At 53.5% G+C, this 26,692-nt stretch overlaps 1 protein-coding gene across 1 annotated transcript in view; it reads left to right on the forward strand.

Moving 5' to 3' along the window:
- The first annotated feature begins 6,011 nt into the window (after window positions 1-6,011).
- Window positions 6,012-26,692, forward strand: part of LOC142269311 (uncharacterized) — a 37,276-nt gene continuing 16,595 nt past the window's right edge. The window contains exons 1-2 of the mRNA XM_075332407.1: window positions 6,012-6,096; window positions 8,470-8,570. Of these exons, the coding sequence (XP_075188522.1) occupies window positions 8,492-8,570 (79 nt within the window). The 5' untranslated portion in view covers window positions 6,012-6,096; window positions 8,470-8,491. The remainder of the gene's footprint in view (window positions 6,097-8,469; window positions 8,571-26,692) is intronic.

A 26,692-nucleotide genomic window follows, 5' to 3' on the forward strand; every position in this document is an offset into this window, starting at 1 on the left:
CCACAGGCAGAGCATCGCACCCTCTCTCTCTACCCCCCTTCCCACAGGCAGAGCATCGCACCCTCTCTCTCTCTCCCCCCCCTTCCCACAGGTAGAGCATCGCATCCTCTCTCTCCCCCCCTTCCCACAGGCAGATCATCGCACCCTCTCTCTCACTCCCACCCACTTCCCACAGGCAGAGCATCGCACCCTCTCTCTCTCCCCCCCGCTTCCCACAGGCAGAGCATCGCACCCTCTCTCTCTCTCTCTCCCCCCCTTCCCACAGGCAGAGCATCGCACCCTCTCTCTCTCCCCCCCCCCCTTCCCACAGGCAGACCATCGCACCCTCTCTCTCTCCCCCCCTTCCCACAGGCAGACCATCGCACCCTCTCTCTCTCCCCCCCTTCCCCCAGGCAGAGCATCGCACCCTCTCTCTCCCCCTTCCCACAGGCAGACCATCGCACCCTCTCTCTCCCCCTTCCCACAGGCAGGCCATCGCACCCTCTCTCTCTCCCCCCCTTCCCCCAGGCAGAGCATCGCACCCTCTCTCTCTCCCCCCCTTCCCACAGGCAGACCATCGCACCCTCTCACACCCCCTTCCCACAGGCAGACCATCCCACCCTCTCTCTCCCCCTTCCCACAGGCAGATCATCGCACCCTCTCTCTCCCCCCTTCCCACAGGCAGACCATCGCACCCTCTCTCCCCCTTCCCACAGGCAGACCTTCGCACCCTCTCTCTCTCCCCCCCTTCCCACAGGCAGAGCATCGCACCCTCTCTCTCTCCCCCCCCTTCCCCAGGCAGAGCATCGCACCCTCTCTCTCTCCCCCCCTTCCCACAGGCAGAGCATCGCACCCTCTCTCTCTCCCCCCTTCCACAGGCAGAGCATCGCACCCTCTCTCTCTCCCCCCCTTCCCACAGGCAGAGCATCGCACCCTCTCTCTCTCCCCCCTTCCCACAGGCAGAGCATCGCACCCTCTCTCCCCCCTTCCCACAGGCAGAGCATCGCACCCTCTCTCTCTCCCCCCTTCCCACAGGCAGAGCATCGCACCCTCTCTCCCCCCCTTCCCACAGGCAGAGCATCGCACCCTCTCTCTCTCCCCCCCTTCCCACAGGCAGAGCATCGCACCCTCTCTCTCTCCCCCCTTCCCACAGGCAGATCATCGCACCCTCTCTCTCCCCCTTCCCACAGGCAGACCATCGCACCCTCTCTCTCTCCCCCCCTTCCCACAGGCAGAGCATCGCACCCTCTCTCTCCCTTCCCACAGGCAGAGCATCGCACCCTCTCTCTCCCCCCCTTCCCACAGGCAGAGCATCGCACCCTCTCTCTCCCCCCCTTCCCACAGGCAGAGCATCGCACCCTCTCTCTCTCCCCCTTCCCACAGGCAGAGCATCGCACCCTCTCTCTCTCCTTTTCCCACAGGCAGAGCATCGCACCCTCTCTCTCTCCCCCCCTTCCCACAGGCAGAGCATTGCACCCTCTCTCTCTCCCCCCCTTCCCACAGGCAGAGCATCGCACCCTCTCTCTCTCCCCCCCTTCCCACAGGCAGAGCATCGCACCCTCTCTCTCCCTTCCCACAGGCAGAGCATCGCACCCTCTCTCTCCCCCCCTTCCCACAGGCAGAGCATCGCACCCTCTCTCTCCCCCCCCTTCCCACAGGCAGAGCATCGCACCCTCTCTCTCTCCCCCCCCTTCCCACAGGCAGAGCATCGCACCCTCTCTCTCCCCCCCTTCCCACAGGCAGAGCATTGCACCCTCTCTCTCTCCCCCCCCTTCCCACAGGCAGACCATCGCACCCTCTCTCTCTCCCCCCCTTCCCACAGGCAGAGCATCGCACCCTCTCTCTCCCTTCCCACAGGCAGAGCATCGCACCCTCTCTCTCCCCCCCTTCCCACAGGCAGAGCATCGCACCCTCTCTCTCCCCCCCTTCCCACAGGCAGAGCATCGCACCCTCTCTCTCTCCCCCTTCCCACAGGCAGAGCATCGCACCCTCTCTCTCTCCTTTTCCCACAGGCAGAGCATCGCACCCTCTCTCCCCCCCCTTCCCACAGGCAGAGCATCGCACCCTCTCTCTCTCCCCCCCTTCCCACAGCAGAGCATCGCACCCTCTCTCTCTCCCCCCCTTCCCACAGGCAGAGCATCGCAGCAGAGAATCGCACCCTCTCTCTCCCCCCCTTCCCACAGGCAGAGCATCGCACCCTCTCTCTCTCCCCCTTCCCTCAGGCAGAGCATCGCACCCTCTCTCTCTCCCCCTTCCCATGAGCAGAGCATCGCACCCCTCTCTCTCTCTCCCCCTTCCCACAGGCAGAGCATCGCACCCTCTCTCTCCCCCCCTTCCCACAGGCAGAGCATCGCACCCTCTCTCTCTCTCCCCTTCCCACAGGCAGAGCATCGCACCCTCTCTCAACCCCCCTTCCCACAGGCAGAGCATCGCACCCTCTCTCTCTCCCCCCTTCCCACAGGCAGAGCATCGCACCCTCTCTCTCCCCCTTCCCACAGGCAGAGCATCGCACCCTCTCTCTCCCCCTTCCCACAGGCAGAGCATCGCACCCTCTCTCTCTCCCCCCTCCCATAGGCAGAGCATCGCACCCTCTCTCTCTCTCCTCCTTCCCACAGGCAGAGCATCGCACCCTCTCTCTCTCCCCCCCTTCCCACAGGCAGAGCATCGCACCCTCTCTCTCTCCCCCCCTTCCCACAGGCAGAGCATCGCACCCTCTCTCTCTCCCCCCTTCCCACAGGCAGAGCATCGCACCCTCTCTCTCTCCCCCCTTCCCACAGGCAGAGAATCGCACCCTCTCTCTCTCCCCCCCTTCCCACAGGCAGAGCATCGCACCCTCTCTCTCTCCCCCCCCCTTCCCACAGGCAGAGCATCGCACCCCTCTCTCTCCCCCCCTTCCCACAGGCAGAGCATCGCACCCTCTCTCTCCCCTCTTCCCACAGGCAGAGCATCGCACCCTCTCTCTCCCCTTCTTCCCACAGGCAGAGAATCGCACCCTCTCTCTCCCCCCCTTCCCACAGGCAGAGCATCGCACCCTCTCTCTCTCCCCCTTCCCACAGGCAGAGCATCGCACCCTCTCTCTCCCTTCCCACAGGCAGAGCATCGCACCCTCTCTCTCCCCCCTTCCCACAGGCAGAGCATCGCACCCTCTCTCTCCCCCCCTTCCCACAGGCAGAGCATCGCACCCTCTCTCTCTCCCCCTTCCCACAGGCAGAGCATCGCACCCTCTCTCTCTCCTTTTCCCACAGGCAGAGCATCGCACCCTGCTCTCTCTCCCCCCCTTCCCACAGGCAGAGCATCGCACCCTCTCTCTCTCCCCCCCCTTCCCACAGGCAGAGCATCGCACCCTCTCTCTCTCCCCCCCCTTCCCACAGGCAGAGCATCGCACCCTCTCTCTCTCCCCCCTTCCCACAGGCAGAGCATCACACCCTCTCTCTCCCCCTTCCCACAGGCAGAGCATCGCACCCTCTCTCTCTCCCCCCCTTCCCACAGGCAGAGCATCGCACCCTCTCTCTACCCCCCTTCCCACAGGCAGAGCATCGCACCCTCTCTCTCTCCCCCCCCTTCCCACAGGCAGAGCATCGCACCCTCTCTCTCTCCCCCCCTTCCCACAGGCAGAGCATCGCACCCTCTCTCTCCCCCCCTTCCCACAGGCAGAGCATCGCACCCTCTCTCTCTCTCCCCCCCCTTCCCACAGGCAGAGCATCGCACCCTCTCTCTCTCCCCCCTTCCCACAGGCAGAGCATCGTACCCTCTCACTCTCTCCCCCCCCTTCCCACAGGCAGAGCATCGCACCCTCTCTCTCTCTCCCCCCCTTCCCACAGGCAGAGCATCGCACCCTCTCTCTCCCTTCCACAGGCAGAGCATCGCACCCTTTCTCTCCCTTCCCACAGGCAGAGCATCGCACCCTCTCTCTCCCTTCCCACAGGCAGAGCATCGCACCCTCTCTCCCCCCCTTCCCAAAGGCAGAGCATCGCACCCTCTCCTTCCCCCTTCCCACAGGCAGAGCATCGCACCCTCTCTCTCTCCCCCCCTTCCCACAGGCAGAGCATCGCACCCTCTCTCTCTCTCTCCCCCCCTTCCCACAGGCAGAGCATCGCACCCTCTCTCTCTCTCCCCCCTTCCCACAGGCAGAGCATCGCACCCTCTCTCTATCTCCCCCCCCTTCCCACAGGCAGGAGCATCGCACCCTCTCTCTCTCCCCCCCTTCCCACAGGCAGAGCATCGCACCCTCTCTCTCTCTCCCCTTCCCACAGGCAGAGCATCGCACCCTCTCTCTCTACCCCCCTTCCCACAGGCAGAGCATCGCACCCTCTCTCTCTCCCCCCCTTCCCACAGGCAGAGCATCGCACCCTCTCTCTCCCCCCCCTTCCCCCAGGCAGAGCATCGCACCCTCTCTCTCTCTCCCCCCTTCCCACAGGCAGAGCATCGCACCCCTCTCTCTCTCCCCCTTCCCACAGGCAGAGCATCGCACCCTCTCTCTCTCCCCCTTCCCACAGGCAGAGCATCGCACCCTCTCTCTCTACCCCCCCTTCCCACAGGCAGAGCATCGCACCCTCTCTCTCTCCCCCCCCTTCCCACAGGTAGAGCATCGCATCCTCTCTCTCCCCCCTTCCCACAGGCAGATCATCGCACCCTCTCTCTCACTCCCCCCCACTTCCCACAGGCAGAGCATCGCACCCTCTCTCTCTCCCCCCCCTTCCCACAGGCAGAGCATCGCACCCTCTCTCTCTCCCCCCCCTTCCCACAGGCAGAGCATCGCACCCTCTCTCTCTCCCCCCCCCCTTCCCACAGGCAGACCATCGCACCCTCTCTCTCTCCCCCCCTTCCCACAGGCAGACCATCGCACCCCTCTCTCTCTCCCCCCCTTCCCCCAGGCAGTGCATCGTACCCTCTCTCTCCCCCTTCCGACAGGCAGACCATCGCACCCTCTCTCTCCCCCTTCCCACAGGCAGGCCATCGCACCCTCTCTCTCTCCCCCCCTTCCCCCAGGCAGAGCATCGCACCCTCTCTCTCTCCCCCCCTTCCCCAGGCAGACCATCGCACCCTCTCTCTCCCCCTTCCCACAGGCAGACCATCGCACCCTCTCTCTCCCCCTTCCCACAGGCAGATCATCGCACCCTCTCTCTCCCCCTTCCCACAGGCAGAGCATCGCACCCTCTCTCTCCCCCTTCCCACAGGCAGACCTTCGCACCCTCTCTCTCCCCCTTCCCACAGGCAGACCTTCGCACCCTCTCTCTCTCCCCCCCTTCCCCCAGGCAGAGCATCGCACCCTCTCTCTCTCCCCCCCTTCCCCCAGGCAGAGCATCGCACCCTCTCTCTCTCCCCCCCCTTCCCACAGGCAGAGCATCGCACCCTCTCTCTCTCCCCCCCTTCCCACAGGCAGAGCATCGCACCCTCTCTCTCTCCCCCCCTTCCCACAGGCAGAGCATCGCACCCTCTCTCTCTCCCCCCTTCCCACAGGCAGAGCATCGCACCCTCTCTCCCCCCCTTCCCACAGGCAGAGCATCGCACCCTCTCTCTCTCCCCCCCTTCCCACAGGCAGAGCATCGCACCCTCTCTCTTTCCCCCCTTCCCACAGGCAGATCATCGCACCCTCTCTCTCCCCCTTCCCACAGGCAGACCATCGCACCCTCTCTCCCCCTTCCCACAGGCAGACCTTCGCACCCTCTCTCTCTCCCCCCCTTCCCACAGGCAGAGCATCGCACCCTCTCTCTCTCCCCCCCTTCCCCCAGGCAGAGCATCGCACCCTCTCTCTCTCCCCCCTTCCCACAGGCAGAGCATCGCACCCTCTCTCTCCCCCCCCTTCCCCACAGAGCATTGCACCTACTCCTGCACACTATTGCACCCAGAGACGGTGACCTACAATCCCTTTTTATTCCCCCTGAGGCTCATATGTGATAATCTCCATCAGATATGACCTCCTGTTACATCACACCCAGGGCTGGAAACAGCAGAAGCAGAGAAGAGGGAAACATCCTGCTGCTTGTACCGCAACTGCGCACTGACTGCCGGGAACTACAGGCTCCTCCCACACAAGAGGCCGGTCACATGGGCGTGACGTCAGCAGAGGTCCCTCTGGCCACTGGGATCTAGACTCTACCGGATCCTGACCCTGAGGTGGGGAAGATTCAGCTTTTCCTCATTAGTTATAGAGCTGAGGTCACACTGGATTTTGGGGGAAGAAATAAAAGTGTCTCCTGTCACTACTGGGGGCTGCAGCTCGTGTATATATCACAGGGAAGGGGCTGAAGCTGCAGCACAGGGCTGTGGAGGCTTCCATAAGGAAGGGGGATATGGGGGGGCTACACAGGGCAGGGGGCGATGCTGCATATTGGGGGGCTTACACTGGGCGATGCTGCACGATGGAGGGGGCTAGCAGGGAAAGAGGCTGTACATTGGGGGGGCTCGCAGGGGGAAGAGACTGCACGCTGTGGAGGGGGCTCGCGGGGGGAAGAGACTGCACGCTGTGGAGGGGCTCGCAGGGGGAAGAGACTGCACGCTGTGGAGGGGCTCGCAGGGGGAAGAGACTGCACGCTGTGGAGGGGCTCGCAGGGGGAAGAGACTGCACGCTGTGGGGGGGCTCGCGGGGGGAAGAGACTGCACGCTGTGGGGGGGCTCGCAGGGGGAAGAGACTGCACGCTGTGGGGGGGCTCGCGGGGGGAAGAGACTGCACGCTGTGGGGGGGCTCGCAGGGGGAAGAGACTGCACGCTGTGGGGGGGCTCGCAGGGGGAAGAGACTGCACGCTGTGGGGGGGCTCGCGGGGGGAAGAGACTGCACGCTGTGGGGGGGCTCGCAGGGGGAAGAAACTGCACGCTGTGGAGGGGCTCGCAGGGGGAAGAGACTGCACGCTGTGGTGGGGCTCGCAGGGGGAAGAGACTGCACGCTGTGGGGGGGCTCGCAGGGGGAAGAGACTGCACGCTGTGGGGGGCTCGCAGGGGGAAGAGACTGCACGCTGTGGGGGGCTCGCAGGGGGAAGAGACTGCACGCTGTGGAGGGGGCTCGCGGGGGGAAGACACTGCACGCTGTGGAGGGGCTCGCAGGGGGAAGAGACTGCACGCTGTGGGGGGGCTCGCGGGGGGAAGAGACTGCACGCTGTGGAGGGGCTCGCAGGGGGAAGAGACTGCACGCTGTGGGGGGGCTCGCAGGGGGAAGAGACTGCACGCTGTGGGGGGGCTCGCGGGGGGAAGAGACTGCACGCTGTGGAGGGCTCGCAGGGGGAAGAGACTGCACGCTGTGGGGGGGCTCGCAGGGAGAAGAGACTGCACGCTGTGGGGGGGCTCGCAGGGGGAAGAAACTGCACGCTGTGGGGGGGCTCGCAGGGGGAAGAGACTGCACGCTGTGGGGGGCTCGCAGGGGGAAGAGACTGCACGCTGTGGAGGGGGCTCGCGGGGGGAAGAGACTGCACGCTGTGGAGGGGCTCGCAGGGGGAAGAGACTGCACGCTGTGGAGGGGCTCGCGGGGGGAAGAGACTGCACGCTGTGGGGGGGCTCGCGGGGGGAAGAGACTGCACGCTGTGGGGGGGCTCGCAGGGGGAAGAGACTGCACGCTGTGGGGGGGCTCGCAGGGGGAAGAGACTGCACGCTGTGGGGGGCTCGCAGGGGGAAGAGACTGCACGCTGTGGAGGGGGCTCGCGGGGGGAAGAGACTGCACGCTGTGGAGGGGCTCGCAGGGGGAAGAGACTGCACGCTGTGGAGGGGCTCGCAGGGGGAAGAGACTGCACGCTGTGGGGGGGCTCGCGGGGGGAAGAGACTGCACGCTGTGGGGGGGCTCGCAGGGGGAAGAAACTGCACGCTGTGGGGGGGCTCGCAGGGGGAAGAGACTGCACGCTGTGGGGGGCTCGCAGGGGGAAGAGACTGCACGCTGTGGAGGGGCTCGCAGAGGGAAGAGACTGCACGCTGTGGAGGGGCTCGCAGGGGGAAGAGACTGCACGCTGTGGAGGGGCTCGCAGGGGGAAGAGACTGCACGCTGTGGGGGGGCTCGCGGGGGGAAGAGACTGCACGCTGTGGGGGGGCTCGCAGGGGGAAGAGACTGCACGCTGTGGGGGGCTCGCAGGGGGAAGAGACTGCAAGCTGGGGGGGGGGCTGTAGGAAGGATAGATGGATGGAAGAATGGTGGCACATCCGGGGTGGGGACAGATGGATGGGGGGGGCACATCTGGGGTTTATAAATCCAGTGAATAAAGACCACAATGTGCGTCAATCAGTGACGTTTCGGTCCTTCCTTGGACCTTTATCAAACTCACACTATAAAGATACATAAGAAAAATACAAAGTGAATATTATGGGATATTGCAGCCGCTGGGGACGAGGCCATGATCCAATTGTGCCTATTTTCTGTTCTATAGATAAATCTTTCCTATGGATCTTTCCACAAGTAATATGTATGATGTTTGCTCTAATATTCATGCACCTTTCAGAGAATATTCACTTTGTATTTTTCTTATGTGACTTTTCCTTCTGTCCGTAACTTTTACATTATTTATTTTACAGCTTTGAAATTCAGGGAAAAGATATGCAGAACGCTGCAGACACAATGGAAAAAGGAGAAATGGATGTGCGGAGTGATGAACGGAGTAGAGACCTTTCCACAGGTAACCCTCCTCAGTGAAGAGTCACCATTAAATAACAAGAACAGTCACATTCCCAGCTGCAAGGAGAAAATGAAGTTACATTCTCCCTGCTGCCGCTCGTATACAGTCACCGATGAAGTGTGGGAAACCGTAACACTCACTCACAGGCTGTCAGCCAAGGAACCAGATTGTTGATTACTGTGCACTCACTATCTAGTGAGTGGTGACTGTTTCAGCCTCTCCCACTGTGCTGGTGACTTGAAGCGAGCAGCTGCTGGGAGAAAGTGACTGCATTTTCTCCTTGTAGTTACTGTGTCACACTCTATCCGCTGTCTTGTACGCTGTGAGTGACCATTTTGGCTCCCTATGGAATCCGGGTCGTGCCAAGCTGTTAGTTTGTTGAGCGAAAGCTCAGTTCAATCTGAAACTGGGAGGTGCTTGGTTTCTTCAGGGGTTCCCTGTTCTGAGTAATCAGTCCTAAACCCAGAGTATCATGGAGGTGCCAGGATAGCTGAAGCAGGGACCCCAAAACTGGCCCTCAAACTAGGGACCTTGTGCTGTCCCTGATCCCAGAGGTAGGCTTGATGGTATCCAAATCTGGACCTCCAGCTTAACCCTAATGACCCGCCCCAGGGCCGTGGGGTACTCTGTTGTGGGTGTTGGTTAATGGGATTATGTCACGGGGGCCTGTGCCCGGTTCCGTGGCCCTGGTGGTCGCTGAAAGTCAGTAAATAATAAAAATTAAAAAAATAAAAGTATTTTGTGATGCCACCTACGGTTCCAGTATGGTTACTGGGGCTGCAGGTCAGACCTCTGGGGTGATGGTTAGGCAGCCAGTTGTTTATGCTTCCCGTAGGTGAAGCAGGGTCCCCAGGGCAGTTTTAGCAGTCTCTACACAGATATGGCGGTTTTTCCTCACAGCCTTTTCAACTGTCACTTTAGTGCAGCAGCCTATGGCTCCTCAGATGAAGAAATAAAGTGCGTCACACCAATTCATTAACTCTGACCAGGTTTTACTTGCAGGTGTTATTAAAAAGGGGTTCAGTTTCTGATGTGACAGTTTTTGGGTAATATGGGAACAGTTCAGGGTCTCTGCACCAGGTTAGTTGTGAGGCCTCCCTGCTGCGCTGTCTCTCTCCTTCGTACTAGGCTGCCTGTAGCTATAACTTGTCCCTCTCTCACTGTCTTCACCTGTATGGCAGGTGGCGGGAGCTTCTCTAAGGGGCACTGCTGTACTCACTGCAGTCCCTAAGCTCTGTGTAGCGGCTTTGCCTTCAGGTGCTGCTGCGGCCAGGAGATCTGGAGTCTTCCTGGCCTCCGGTCTTTATTGCTGGGTAGATTAGATCCCTCACAAACTCTGAAGCCGGTGTCCGGTAATCAGCGCTGTTCCTTGGGGATGAACCGATCTGGCTCCACCTCCCCGGTCACTCCTCTTTTGCCTCACTCCTGACCCCTCGGGCGGTCACACAGTTACTCGTACGGGCTAAGCACAGACCTCTCCATTTTGATGTCTTCCCTCACTCTCTGCTCGCACAGTCTCCTTGTCTCCAACTGTCAACTGTCTTTTTAACTCCGCCTCCAAACCTGGATTTAAAGGGGACCTCACCTGAACTCGGCTTGTAGAGCTCCCCCTCCAGGCTTGGAGTGGGATTACCTGATGTGGAGATCCTTCCCTGCCCCAGGTACAGGTATATTTGTGGCAACTGAACCCTGGGGTGCCACATTCCCCCCCCTAGTTAAATTCGGTACTCCTGGACTGGAAACACAAACTTATAAAACATTAGCAACAATAAAGAATAGTACAAAGTCTTAAAAAATAAAAATTACAAAAAACAATAAAATGGAGAAATGCAGTCCTTCCACTGCAAACTGTGAGTATAGTATATATAAGAAAGTTTTTGACCACTACCAGTCCTCTGGTCCATTGGTCCATATGTCAATATAAGTTCAAGAAGATGCAACAGTTTATGCAAAAAGTCCTGCAGGTGCAATACGCTTGACGGTTACGGATTTACTTAGTTGCAATAAATAAACAAACAAAACATTTTTACATTTTACTAACTACTACACTTTCTATTTAATATTCTGCTACATAACGGGATGGGGGCTGACCAAAGTTGCTACGGCTAGACCTACGTAATGCCTGCGTCTCAACTGGTCGGTGCAGTGTACTGGTACCTAGTGCTGGTGCTATGCGTGCACGGTCTACTAATCTGCATGAGGATCTACGCAATATTGGTATGCGTGAATGTTGTCTTAAGCCCGCTTTACACGCTGCAATATATCTTACAATGTGTCGGCGGGGTCACGTCGTAAGTGACGCACATCCGGCATTGTAAGGTACATTGCAGTGCGTGACAGCTACGTGCGATTGCGATTGAACGGTAAAACGTTCATCGCATACACATCGCACCTTTCTCTAGAATTGCACGTCAGATTGTTCATTGTACCTGGGGTACCACACATCGCAGTGTGTGACACCCCGGGAACGATGAACAGATCTTACCTGCGGCTCCCGGCCCACAATGCGGAAGGAAGGAGGTGGGCGGGATGTTTACGTCCCACTCAGCTCCGCCCCTCCGCTTCTATTGGCCGACTGTCGCGTGACGCCGAACGTTCCTCCCACTCCAGGAAGTGCACGTTCGCCGCCCACATCGAGGTCGTATGGAAGGTAAGTATGTGTGATGGGGGTTAATCGTTTGTGCGGCACGTTCAACAAATTGAACGTGCCGCACATACGATGGGGGCGTTGCAAATCGCATACGACATCATATGCGAAATTGAACGTGTAAAGCAGGCTTTAGTCTTACCATTGGACTGGCAGGTTCACAAATAGCAGGGTTCTCTGGTTCTACTGCTACAGTAGTTCTTCTGAAACTTCGACAGGTTCTTCCAATCTTTCTGGGACTTTACTGGTTGAGCGGTTGTCAATAATGGTATTATAGCTCCATTGTACTGAGGCCAACTTTCAGGAAAATCACCAAGTACTGTTCGTATCATCTTCTCTTTCTTTTCCTCCTTAGGTTGAGGTGTACAGGGGATGCCTTCTTTTGGCTTCAACTGTTCAGGACATTTCTTAAGGTGGTCTCTAGAAACTGCCGCTGACGTTTTTCCCTTATCCTTGCTGATTAAGCAGATTTTCTTGTTGTCAAAGTTAGAGGGCAATACTGTGTATGGTTCTGCTTCCCACTGGTCATCAAGCTTATGGGTCCTTCTTTTTCTTTTTAGAACCATTTCTCCAGTTATTTAAAGGAGCAGCTGGTGCATTCTTGTTATAATCTTTCCCCTGCCTTTCTCTAATTTGGTTTAGGATTCTTTCTACGCACTCCTGTACCTTTTTGTACTGCTCTTGGCGCTTAGTGTCCCAATCAGCTTCAGGTGAACTGGTGTCAGGAACAACAATTCCCATTTCTAAGTCAACTGGTAACTTCCCGGGTCTTGCTCTCATCAAGTATGCTGGCGTGCAATTGGTGGAACTCACAGGGATGTTGTTGTACATGTCCACTAAATCAGGCAACTTCTCTGGCCACATGCTTCTTTCTTCCAAGGGCAAGGCTTTCAACAGGTCTATAACCACCTGGTTCATTTTCTCACACATGCCGTTGGTCTGTGGGTGATTCGGTGTGGTTCAAATTTTCTTACACCCATACAGGTTGCAAAACTCCTGGAACACTTCAGCTTCGAACGCAGAACCTTGATCCGTCAGCACTTGTTCCGAGTAGCCATGTGGTCTGCAAAAGTAGGCTTGAAAGGTTCTCGCTGCGTTTCTTGCTGTCATGTCCTTTACAGGTACTACCACCAGAAACGGGAATAGTGGTCCACCATAGTGAGGGCATGCGTATAACCGGATCTACTGGGTGTCAATTTCACATGGTCCAAGGCTACAAGTTCCAGTGGCTGTTTGGTGACAATTGGCTGTAATGGAGCTCTTTGACTGTCACAGTCCTTTCTTCTCAGGTTGCATGGGCCACAGTTTCAGCACCAGTTCTCAATGGTAGTTCTCATGCCAATCTAATAGAATCTGTTGCGTAACAGTACCTCAAGCTTCTTCCATCCAAAGTGTCCTGCTCCGTCATGGTACGCTTCCAGCACCATCTGAACATCTCTCTTCGGTACCACTATTTGCCACACCCTCTCATAGGTTCAGGGGTTGATGTAATTTCTGCATAGCCTACCCCTGTAGATGAACAATCTGCTCTTTTCCTTCCACAGGTGCTGCGCTTCCGGTGGGGCATCTGGGTTAAGACTTGAGTCTGGTTGGGTTAATAGCTCTTTAACTAGGCGAACAGCCAGATCGCTGTCTTGCGTTTCTTCCCACCCGTGGTAAGGTAACGGGTTTAGCGTGGCCTCTTGGCGTTTGCCCTTAGCACATTGGTACACTGGGATGCACTGTTGCGGTGAAAAGCCGGCAGCTCTATCTCTTCCAGCTCATCCGAGTCTCCTCCAGCATCTTGTAAATGGGGCATTCTCGACAATGCATCAGCGTTGGCGTTTTACCATTCAGTGACGGCCCAGACTAAGGCCAGGAATTCCAGCTTGAATGAGCTGTAGTTTTCTGGGTTTCTCTAAGTAGGACGGAGCTTCCTGCTTGCAAAGGCAATTACACGTTCTTTGCCATTCTGCACCTGCAACAGCACAGCTCCCAATCCCACATTACTGGCATCTGTGTGCAGCACGAACGGTAGATTATAATCAGGGTAGGCCAGGATTTCCTCACCGGTCAGGGCCCACTTCATGTGCTTGAAGGAGTCTTCTTCTTTCTCACCCCATTCAAACGGATGGCCGGAAGTCTTGCCCTTTTTGGTCTGGCCTACCAGGAGATCTTGCAAAGGTGCCGCTATTTTCGTGAAGTCCTTTATGGACCTCCTGTAGTATCCTACCAGCCCCAAGAACTGACGAACCTCCTTGACGGTCGTTGCCTTCGGCCAGTCTCTGATAGCAGTGACCTTTCAGCGTCTGGTGCCACACTGTCCGCACTGACCACATGCCCAAGATACTGAACCTTCGGCTTCAGCAAATGGCATTTTGAAGGCTTTAGTGTCATACCAAACTTTGACAATGCTTCAAACACCTCGGCCAGGTGCTTCAGATGTTCCTCATATGTCTTGGAATACACTATGACGTCATCAAGATATATCAGTACAGTCTCAAAGTTTCGGTGCCCCAGGCAACACTCCATCAGCCTTTGGAACGTGCCCGGTGCATTGCAGAGTCCAAATGGCATGCTGTTGAACTCACACAGACCCATCGCTGTCGTGAATGCGGTCTTCTCCCGATATTTTTCTGCCACAGAAACCTGCCAATACCCACTGGTAAAAAGGTGGAAAAGAAATTGGCAGCTTTCAGTGCAGCAAGTGATTCCTCAATGCGGGGCAGCGGGTAAGCATCCTTGTGTGTTATGCGGTTTTTCTGCCTATAATCAACGCACATCCTCATTGTGCCATCTTTCTTTCTTACCAGGACAAATTGGGGCTTACCAGGGGCTACAACTATCTCTAATAACCCCCAGCCTCCTTCATTTCCCGTAACATATTTTTAGCACACTGATAGTGAGCTGGTGGTATAGGCCTGTATCTCTCTTTTATAGGTGGATGGTCTCCCGTGGGTATGCGATGGTGTACCCCTTTTATCCGTCCAAAGTCTAATGCAGGGGTGGGCAATTAATTTTCCCATGGGGCCGCATGAGAAATTGGGATTGGTTTAGAGGGCCGGACTAATATAATTACCTCAGTTCTACCCAATATATTGCATCACTACACCCCCTCCATATACTACACCTGTAATAAACTACACCACTACACCCCTATATACTACACCTGTATTATACTACACTCCCTCCATATACCTGTAATATACTACACCCCCATATACACCTGTATTATACTACACCACTATATAATACACCTCCGATATACTACATCATTACACCCCTATATACTACACCTGTAATATAGTACACCCCCATATAGTACACCTGTAATATACTACACCTCCATATAGCACACCTGTAATATACTACATCACTACACCCCATATACTACACCTGTAATATAGTACACCTCCATATAGCACACCTGTAATATACTACATCACTACACCCCATATACTACACCTGTAATATAGTACACCCCCATATAGTACACCTGTAATATACTACACCTCCATATAGCACACCTGTAATATACTACATCACTACACCCCATATACTACACCTGTAATATAGTACACCTCCATATAGCACACCTGTAATATACTACAACTCCATATAGCACACCTGTAATATACTACATCACTACACCCCATATACTACACCTGTAATATACTACACCTCCATATAGCACACCTGTAATATACTACACCTCCATATAGCACACCTGTAATATACTACATCACTACACCCCATATACTACACCTGTAATATAGTACACCCCCATATAGCACACCTGTAATATACTACAACTTCATATAGTACACCTGTAATATACTACATCACTACACCCCTATATACACCTGTAATATACTACATCACTACACCCCTATATACACCTGTAATATACACCTCCATATAGCACACCTGTAATATACTACGCCTCCATATAGTACACCTGTAATATACTACACCTCCATATAGTACACCTGTAATATACTACCCCTCCATATAGCACACCTGTAATATACTACCCCTCCATATAGCACACCTGTAATATACTACATCACTACACCCCATATACTACACCTGTAATATAGTACACCCCCATATAGCACACCTGTAATATACTACAACTCCATATAGTACACCTGTAATATACTACAACTCCATATAGTACACCTGTAATATACTACATCACTACACCCCTATATACACCTGTAATATACTACATCACTACACCCCATATACTACACCTGTAATATACTACACCTCCATATAGCACACCTGTAATATACTACACCTCCAGATAGCACACCTGTAATATACTACACCTCCAGATAGCACACCTGTAATATACTACACCTCCATATAGCACACCTGTAATATACTACACCTCCATATAGCACACCTGTAATATAATACACCTCCATATAGCACACCTGTAATATAATACACCTCCATATAGCACACCTGTAATATACTACACCTCCATAGAGCACACCTGTAATATACTACACCTCCATAGAGCACACCTGTAATATACTACACCTCCATATAGTACACCTGTAATATAATACACCTCCATATAGCACACCTGTAATATACTACACCTCCATATAGCACACCTGTAATATAATACACCTCCATATAGCACACCTGTAATATACTACACCTCCATAGAGCACACCTGTAATATACTACGCCTCCATAGAGCACACCTGTAATATACTACACCTCCATATAGCACACCTGTAATATAATACACCTCCATATAGCACACCTGTAATATACTACACCTCCATATAGCACACCTGTAATATAATACACCTCCATATAGCACACCTGTAATATAATACACCTCCATATAGCACACTTGTAATATAATACACCTCCATATAGCACACCTGTAATATAATACACCTCCATATAGTACACCTGTAATATACTACACCTCCATAGAGCACACCTGTAATATACTACACCTCCATAGAGCACACCTGTAATATACTACGCCTCCATATAGTACACCTGTAATATACTACACCTCCATATAGTACACCTGTAATATACTACACCTCCATATAGTACACCTGTAATATACTACACCTCCATATAGCACACCTGTAATATACTACATCACTATACCCCCATATACTACACCACTATATACACCTCCATATAGCACACCTGTAATATACTACATCACTACACCCCTATATAGCACACCTGTAATATACTACACCTCCATATAGCACACCTGTAATATACTACGCCTCCATATATTACACCTGTAATATACACCTCCATATAGCACACCTGTAATATACTACGCCTCCATATAGTACACCTGTATTATACTACACCTCCATATAGTACACCTGTAATATACTACACCTCCATATAGCACACCTGTAATATACTACACCCCCATATGTCACACACCCTGCTCCCCATACAGCCTGCACCCCCATATCACACACACAACACCCCCATTTGTCACACACCCTGCCCACATATTTCACCCTGCCTGTACCCCAACTTACCCCTCTCAAACACTCTGCACCCCTTCACATCCTTCTGTCAGTCTGCAGCTCTCATATGCCACTCACCCTGCAACTCCATCTTCCCACATATGCCACTCACCCTGCAACTCCATCTTCCCACATATGCCACTCACCCTGCAACTCCATCTTCCCTCATATGCACTCACCCTGCAACTCCATCTTCCCACATATGCCACTCACCCTGCAACTCCATCTTCCCTCATATGCCACTCACCCTGCAGCTCCATCTTCCCTCATATGCCACTCACCCTGCAGCTCCATCTTCCCTCATATGCCACTCACCCTGCAGCTCCATCTTCCCTCATATGCCACTCACCCTGCAGCTCCATCTTCCCTCATATGCCACTCACCCTGCAGCTCCATCTCCCCTCATATGCCACTCACCCTGCAGCTCCATCTCCCCTCATATGCCACTCACCCTGCAGCTCCATCTCCCCTCATATGCCACTCACCCTGCAGCTCCATCTTCCCACATATGCCACTCACCCTGCAGCTCCATCTCCCCTCATATGCCACTCACCCTGCAGCTCCATCTCCCCTCATATGCCACTCACCCTGCAGCTCCATCTTCCCACATATGCCACTCACCCTGCAGCTCCATCTTCCCACATATGCCACTTACCCTGCAGCTCCATCTTCCCTCATATGCCACTCACCCTGCAACTCCATCTTCCCTCATATGCACTCACCCTGCAGCTCCATCTTCCCTCATATGCACTCACCCTGCAACTCCATCTTCCCACATATGCCACTCACCCTGCAACTCCATCTTCCCACATATGCACTCACCCTGCAGCTCCATGTTCCCACATATGCCACTCACCCTGCAGCTCCATGTTCCCACATATGCCACTCACCCTGCAACTCCATCTTCCCACATATGCCACTCACCCTGCAACTCCATCTTCCCACATATGCACTCACCCTGCAGCTCCATGTTCCCACATATGCCACTCACCCTGCAGCTCCATGTTCCCACATATGCAATCACCCTGCAGCTCCATGTTCCCACATATGCACTCACCCTGCAGCTCCATGTTCCCACATATGCACTCACCCTGCAACTCCATGTTCCCACATATGCACTCACCCTGCAGCTCCATGTTCCCACATCTGCACTCACCCTGCAGCTCCATGTTCCCACATCTGCACTCACCCTGCAGCTCCATGTTCCCACATATGCACTCACCCTGCAGCTCCATGTTCCCACATATGCACTCACCCTGCAGCTCCATGTTCCCACATATGCACTCACCCTACAGCTCCATGTTCCCACATATGCCACTCACCCTGCAGCTCCATGTTCCCACATATGAACTCACCCTGCAGCTCCATGTTCCCACATATGCACTCACCCTACAGCTCCATGTTCCCACATATGCCACTCACCCTGCAGCTCCATGTTCCCACATATGCCACTCACCCTGCAGCTCCATGTTCCCACATATGCCACTCACCCTGCAGCTCCATGTTCCCACATATGCCACTCACCCTGCAGCTCCATGTTCCCACATATGCCACTCACCCTGCAGCTCCATGTTCCCACATATGCCACTCACCCTGCAGCTCCATGTTCCCACATATGCACTCACCCTGCAGCTCCATGTTCCCACATATGCACTCACCCTGCAGCTCCATGTTCCCACATATGCACTCACCCTGCAGCTCCATGTTCCCACATATGCACTCACCCTGCAGCTCCATGTTCCCACATATGCACTCACCCTGCAGCTCCATCTTCCCACATATGCCACTTACCCTGCAGCTCCATGTTCCCTCATATGCCACTCACCCTGCAGCTCCATGTTCCCACATATGCCACTCACCCTGCAGCTCCATGTTCCCACATATGCCACTCACCCTGCAGCTCCATGTTCCCACATATGCACTCACCCTGCAGCTCCATGTTCCCACATATGCCACTCACCCTGCAGCTCCATCTTCCCACATATGCACTCACCCTGCAGCTCCATGTTCCCACATATGCCACTCACCCTGCAGCTCCATGTTCCCACATATGCACTCACCCTGCAGCTCCATGTTCCCACATATGCACTCACCCTGCAGCTCCATGTTCCCACATATGCACTCACCCTGCAACTCCATCTTCCCACATATGCACTCACCCTGCAGCTCCATGTTCCCACATATGCCACTCACCCTGCAGCTCCATGTTCCCACATATGCCACTCACCCTGCAGCTCCATGTTCCCACATATGCAATCACCCTGCAGCTCCATGTTCCCACATATGCACTCACCCTGCAGCTCCATGTTCCCACATATGCACTCACCCTGCAGCTCCATGTTCCCACATCTGCACTCACCCTGCAGCTCCATGTTCCCACATCTGCACTCACCCTGCAGCTCCATGTTCCCACATATGCCACTCACCCTGCAGCTCCATGTTCCCACATATGAACTCACCCTGCAGCTCCATGTTCCCACATATGCACTCACCCTACAGCTCCATGTTCCCACATATGCCACTCACCCTGCAGCTCCATGTTCCCACATATGCCACTCACCCTGCAGCTCCATGTTCCCACATATGCCACTCACCCTGCAGCTCCATGTTCCCACATATGCACTCACCCTGCAGCTCCATGTTCCCACATATGCCACTCACCCTGCAGCTCCATGTTCCCACATATGCACTCACCCTGCAGCTCCATGTTCCCACATATGCCACTCACCCTGCAGCTCCATGTTCCCACATATGCACTCACCCTGCAGCTCCATGTTCCCACATATGCACTCACCCTGCAGCTCCATGTTCCCACATATGCCACTCACCCTGCAGCTCCATGTTCCCACATATGCCACTCACCCTGCAGCTCCATGTTCCCACATATGCCACTCACCCTGCAGCTCCATGTTCCCACATATGCCACTCACCCTGCAGCTCCATGTTCCCACATATGCCACTCACCCTGCAGCTCCATGTTCCCACATATGCACTCACCCTGCAGCTCCATGTTCCCACATATGCACTCACCCTGCAGCTCCATGTTCCCACATATGCACTCACCCTGCAGCTCCATGTTCCCACATATGCACTCACCCTGCAGCTCCATGTTCCCACATATGCACTCACCCTGCAGCTCCATCTTCCCACATATGCCACTCACCCTGCAGCTCCATGTTCCCACATATGCACTCACCCTGCAGCTCCATCTTCCCACATATGCCACTCACCCTGCAGCTCCATGTTCCCACATATGCCACTCACCCTGCAGCTCCATGTTCCCACATATGCACTCACCCTGCAGCTCCATGTTCCCACATATGCACTCACCCTGCAGCTCCATGTTCCCACATATGCACTCACCCTGCAGCTCCATGTTCCCACATATGCACTCACCCTGCAGCTCCATGTTCCCACATATGCACTCACCCTGCAGCTCCATGTTCCCACATATGCACTCACCCTGCAGCTCCATCTTCCCACATATGCCACTCACCCTGCAGCTCCATGTTCCCACATATGCACTCACCCTGCAGCTCCATGTTCCCACATATGCCACTTACCCTGCAGCTCCATCTTCCCTCATATGCCACTCACCCTGCAGCTCCATGTTCCCACATATGCCACTCACCCTGCAGCTCCATGTTCCCACATATGCCACTCACCCTGCAGCTCCATGTTCCCACATATGCACTCACCCTGCAGCTCCATGTTCCCACATATGCCACTCACCCTGCAGCTCCATCTTCCCACATATGCACTCACCCTGCAGCTCCATGTTCCCACATATGCCACTCACCCTGCAGCTCCATCTTCCCAGATATGCACTCACCCTGCAGCTCCATCTTCCCAGATATGCACTCACCCTGCAGCTCCATGTTCCCACATATGCCACTCACCCTGCAGCTCCATGTTCCCACATATGCACTCACCCTGCAGCTCCATGTTCCCACATATGCACTCACCCTGCAGCTCCATGTTCCCACATATGCACTCACCCTGCAGCTCCATGTTCCCACATATGCACTCACCCTGCAGCTCCATGTTCCCACATATGCACTCACCCTGCAGCTCCATGTTCCCACATATGCACTCACCCTGCAGCTCCATGTTCCCACATATGCACTCACCCTGCAGCTCCATGTTCCCACATATGCACTCACCCTGCAGCTCCATGTTCCCACATATGCACTCACCCTGCAGCTCCATGTTCCCACATATGCCACTTACCCTGCAGCTCCATGTTCCCTCATATGCACTCACCCTGCAGCTCCATGTTCCCACATATGCACTCACCCTGCAGCTCCATCTTCCCTCATATGCCCCTCACCCTGCAGCCCCCTTCCCCCTCATGTCCCCTCTTTTCTTATTACCAGTCATCATGTGTCCACATCTCCTTCAGGATTCAGTATCTTGCTTTCTGCCCGGCATCCTGTGTCTCCTCCCACACAGTCACATGGGCGTGACATCATCGCAGGATGAATTATTCCGTCTGCTGTGCTGCTCCTTCTCCTGCCCGGCGGGAACTTTTGAAATGACACACGCAGTGCAGTACTGACAACGTCAGAGCGCGCGCGTGTGTCACTGACAATTAGTGCCGGCAGGGAACAGAGGAAAGACTCCTGCGTTCCGCTGCCTGCACTGACTGTGCGGACCTGCACAGGATCTCTCCTTGCTCGGCACGCTGCAGCCCGGCTCCACTGCACCGGCTGAAGACGGGCGGGCCGGTCACAGAGAGCAGGCGGGCCGGATGTGGCCCGCGGGCCGCCCCTTGCCCAGGTCTGGTCTAATGGATGCTTACTAAAAACCCGTTCCTATTCCTTCACCACCCGATAAACTCCGTGCCTTTGGTAAGAAGGGGTGGAATCAGTGCCGACATGCAGCTTCTGACACCAGTCCTCCAGATGTCCCTTGGAGCTGTTGTCCTCCGCCTGGTTGGACGGGATCAAGGGTTCCACTGCCTGAATTGAGTTGTTGTTGACAGTGAACAACTTGGCAACAGTAGCATATCTGGGTAGCTTGACGTCTTCCTCTCCACAGTTTAAAACCCGAACAGATACCCTCACTTTGCGTACATCAACTATCCCCCTGGCTGTCAGGACTGTGGATTTACTATCTGAGTACATGGGCTCTACCATTGCCTGGTAATCCTGCCCTCTGAGGCCTATCCCTGCCCGACACCAAATCATCACTTCACTTCTTGGGTGTAACACAATGGGGAATGGGTCGCTTACCCGTACACTGCCGATTTCTCCACCAGACAACTCTACCTGTTGTCTCTGCAGAAGAGCCTTGATTTCTTTCTGTAGGACCCTCTGCTGCCCGATGCTGGCAGTTTCTGCAACGTGCTGGAGTAAGAAAAGAACTTCTCCTAGACAATTTTTAACAACATTAGTGCCTAATATCATTGTTGGATTTCTTTCACGACAATCAGTATCCACCACAATAAGTCCTTAGCCCTTTAGCTCCTCCCTCCCCACCTTTATCGTCACCTCCTTGTACCCTATTTGTGATACCGGCTGTCCATTAACAGCATATATAGTAAGGTCTGGGTCTGGGCGAGTGAGCTCAGAATCGTCCCAAAATCTTTTGTAAAGGATATGCAGGATCCTCGTCACCTGTGAGCCAGTGTCCAATAGGGCAAGTGTGGAAATGCTATCTAACACGATAGATAGGAATGGCCGTCCTCCCACATATGTATCGCGCCAGTTCGAAGGCCTGGTCGTTTTATTCCTGGGGATCGGCCCGCTGCCCCAGGAGTCGCTGGTTAAAAGGACATGACCTAGCAAAGTGCCCGCCTCATTGCAATGGCGGCAGATCGGCTGTCCCGACGAGTCGGAACGGTCGTTGGGTCTTCCTCTGGGCGGCGAGTTCCTCCTTCTTCGCATCAACGGGATGTCCTCAGGACTGTCGGCGAACTGGATCCTCCCTGATGACTGCGGATTCTGCTGGAGTTGCATGGCCTTTAGGAGCAAGGCCACATCTTTTGTCAGCTGCTGTACCTGGGAACGCAAGTCATCAGAGGCACCAGGTGTTAGAGTCTGTGCATTGATTTCTGCTGGAGTTAAGGAAAGGGGCGCCACCTCAGAGGGGTATGTGATGGCTTGCTGCGGCTGAGGTGCGGGGTCTGTAGTCACAGGGACTCGCAGCGCTCTAATGGCCCGGTTCTTCAGGGTTACAAAGGCTAGACTTGGATGCTCCATGAACCATAGACGCAGCTGTGTTTGATGGATTGGTGAATGTAGCCCTTCAAGAAACTGTTCAATTAACATTTTATCTTCCTCTCGCACAGGGTCTACCTCCTTTACAGCCTGCAGCGCCTCCTGAAGGTTCAATGCATAATCCCATATGCTATCCTGCGGCCTTTGTTTGCAGTTGTAAAACTTCATTCTTAGCTCAGCTACAGTACTAGTTTCAAAAGCAGCTTTTAGATTAGCAAATATCTGGGTTATTGTCCTTTTTATCTGTATTCAGCAAGGATTTAACCTCTCGCTCTGCTGCACTGGTCAGTTGCCCCAGCAAAACAGACACTTTTTGCTTGTCAGCAGGTTGGATTTGATTTAAATCACTAGTCAGTAAGGCTTGATGTAAATCAGTGATTTAAATCAAAGTTTCTACCTAAACTAGTTCTTGCTACTTTAACATGCAAGTAGATGAAGATTTTTAGAATCACTTTTTATATTACTTTTTTCTCCCCAGTTTCATGGGTTAATCATTCATATCATAGTATCATAGTTTTTAAGGTTGAAGGGAGACTAAAGCCTGCTTTACACCAGGCAATCTATCGTGCGATAGATCGTCGGGGTCACGTTTTTGTGACGCACATCCGGCATCGCTGGCGATGCCGGCCTGTGTGACACCTCCTAGCGACGCAGTATCGCTCACAAATCGTGAGTCGGGTACTGCTCGTTAGGTTCCATAATATCGGTTACTTTAGTTGACCATCGTTTCCGTGGTAGCACACGTCGCTCCGTGTGACACCACGGGAACGATGAGCAGCTCACCTGCCTCCCGCGGCCGCCGCCGTCTCTATGTGGAAGGAAGGAGGTGGGCGGGATGTTTACATCCTGCTGATCTCCGCCCCTCCGCTTCTATTGGCCGGCGCCCGTGTGACGTCGCTGTGACGCCGAACGTCCCTCCCACTCCAGGAAGTGGACGTTCGCCGCCCACAGCGAGGTCGCACGAGAGGTAAGTATGTGTGACGGGGGTTACTACCTTTGTGCGACACGGGCAGCGATTTGCCCGTGACGCAAAAAGGACGGGGGCGGTTACGATCGATTGTGAAATTGCACAATCGGTCGTACCGTGTAAAGCAGGCTTTAGTCCATCTAGTTCAACCCGTAGCCTAACATGTTGATCCAGAGGAAGGCAAAAAAAACCCCAATGTGGCAAACAAGTTCCAATGGGGAAAAAAATTCCTTCCTGACTCCACATCCGGCAATCAGACTAGTTCCCTGGATCAATACCCTGTCATAAAATCTAATATACATAACTGGTAATATTATATTTTTCAAGAAAGGCATCCAGGCTCTGCTTAAATGTTAGTAGTGAATCACTCATTACAACATCATGCGGCAGAGAGTTCCATAGTCTCACTGCTCGTACAGTAAAGAATCCTCCTCTGTGATTATGATTAAACCTTCTTTCCTCAAGACGTAGCAGATGCCCCCGTGTTCCAGTCGCAGGCCTAGGTGTAAAAAGTTAGAACCAAAAGAATACAGGACTTAGTTATCATTTTAAAAGTCACTGAGACCCAGGTCACCATACCATCAATATATATAGGGACTGACCAAGTCAAAAAGATATATATATATATATGCATATTGAATAAAGGAGCATACCCCAAATTTATGCAAAAATACAAAAATAGTTTATTTCAGTTAATAAATGGCCGCAACACATGAGGACATACACAAAAGGGTGAGTTAAAATCAACACAAAAGAGCGGTGTGATACAAGTGGGGACCCACTTAAGCTGGTGTCACACTAAACGACAGCGACAACGACGTCGCTGTTACGTCACCATTTTCGGTGACGTAACAGCGACCTTGTAAGTCGCTGTTATGATCGCTGCTTAGCTGTCAAACACAGCAGAAGCAGCGATCATAAGGTCGCTGTGCTACATGTTCAGAGAGCAGGGAGCCGCGCTTAGCGCTGGCTCCTTGCTCTCCTGCAGCACACATCGGGTTAATTAACCCGATGTGTGCTGCAGCTACATGTCACAGTTCAGAGAGCAGGGAGCCGCGCTTAGCGCTGGCTCCTTGCTCTCCTGCAGCACACATTGGGTTAATTAACCCGATGTGTGCTGCAGCTACATGTCACAGTGCAGAGAGCAGGGAGCCGCGCGCACTGCTTAGCGCTGGCTCCTTGCTCTCCTTGCTACAGTATACATCGGGTTAATTACCCGATGCATACTGCAGCCACATGTGCACAGAGCAGGAGCCGGCACTGGCAGCAAGAGCGGAGGCTGGTAACCAGCGTAAACATCGGGTAACCAGGGAAAGGTCTTCCCTTGGTTACCCGATGTTTACGCTGGTTACAGCTTACCGCAGCTGCCAGTGCCGGCTCCTGATCGCTTCATTTCGTCGCTCTCTCGCTGTCACACACAGCGATGTGTGTGTCACAGCGGGAGAGTGACGACCAAAAAATGAAGCTGGACATTCAGCAACGACCGGCGACCTCACAGCAGGGGCCAGGTCGTTGCTGGATGTCACACACAGCGACAGCGACGGGACGTCGCTGCAACGTCACAGAAAATGGTGACGTAGCAGCGACGTCGTTGTCGTCGTCGTTATGTGTGACACCAGCTTTAGTGTGGATATAATGTATCATATATAAATATACAGGGGCTCTTCGGAAAACAAGGTTTACATGCTCAGAACAAATTTCAGATAATAGGTTGATAATATATAACACAGTATATGAAAGAGCACCTGCAGTAATAACAAGATTAGCCTATAGTGGCATAACATCTACAGAAAAGATCATTTGTGTACATTGTTACAGTCTGTCAAAGATAAGACATAAATATTCAACCAGCACAAAACGATCCAAAGTGGATATAGGTGTTAATATAAAGGGGATAATACCCATATACACGTACAGTTATAACTTGTCAGATGAAAAAAGCACGTGTTATAAAAGGCACCAGTTGATCAAAGGAATAATGTAAATTACACTGCAGGTGTTAACCCATGCTGATAAAGAAAGCATTGTGGTCAGAGCAGCGACTAATCAAAAGGCAAACATGCCATGAATACTGCAGTTCTGTGTACTGCTGTGATGGCAAACAATGGCCGACAGCAGAGCTGCTAATGCTATGAATGAGCAACAAAGTGAACCGGAGAGACCCAGGGATATTACCAGACAAAGTGGATGGCCCACAGGAACACACCGTCCCCACCTCGACGCGCGTTACGCAACTGCTTCGTCGGGAGGTCATATACTGTGTTATATATTATCAACCTATTATCTGAAATTTGTTCTGAGCATGTAAACCTTGTTTTCCGAAGAGCCCCTGTATATTTATATATGATACATTATATCCACACTAAGTGGGTCCCCACTTGTATCACACCGCTCTTTTGTGTTGATTTTAACTCACCCTTTTGTGTATGTCCTCATGTGTTGCGGCCATTTACTAGGTGTAAAAAGATCTTTGGAAAGGTCTCTGTACTGTCCCCTCATATATTTATACATTGTGATTAGATCCCCCCTAAGCCTTCGTTTTTCCAGACTAAATAACCCCAAGTTTAATAACCTGTCTTGGTATTGCAGCCCCCCCATTCCTCTAATAATGTTGGTGGCTCTTCTCTGCACCCTCTCCAGTTCAGCTATGTCCTTCTTATATATCGGTGACCAGAATTGTACACAGTATATAAGTGCGGTCGCACTAATGACTTGTACAGAGGTAGAACTATATTTTTTTCATGAACACTTATACCTCTTTTAATACATCCCAT

Source organism: Anomaloglossus baeobatrachus, unplaced genomic scaffold (assembly GCF_048569485.1).
Source record: "Anomaloglossus baeobatrachus isolate aAnoBae1 unplaced genomic scaffold, aAnoBae1.hap1 Scaffold_3185, whole genome shotgun sequence".
NCBI classification, from domain to species: domain Eukaryota; kingdom Metazoa; phylum Chordata; class Amphibia; order Anura; family Aromobatidae; genus Anomaloglossus; species Anomaloglossus baeobatrachus.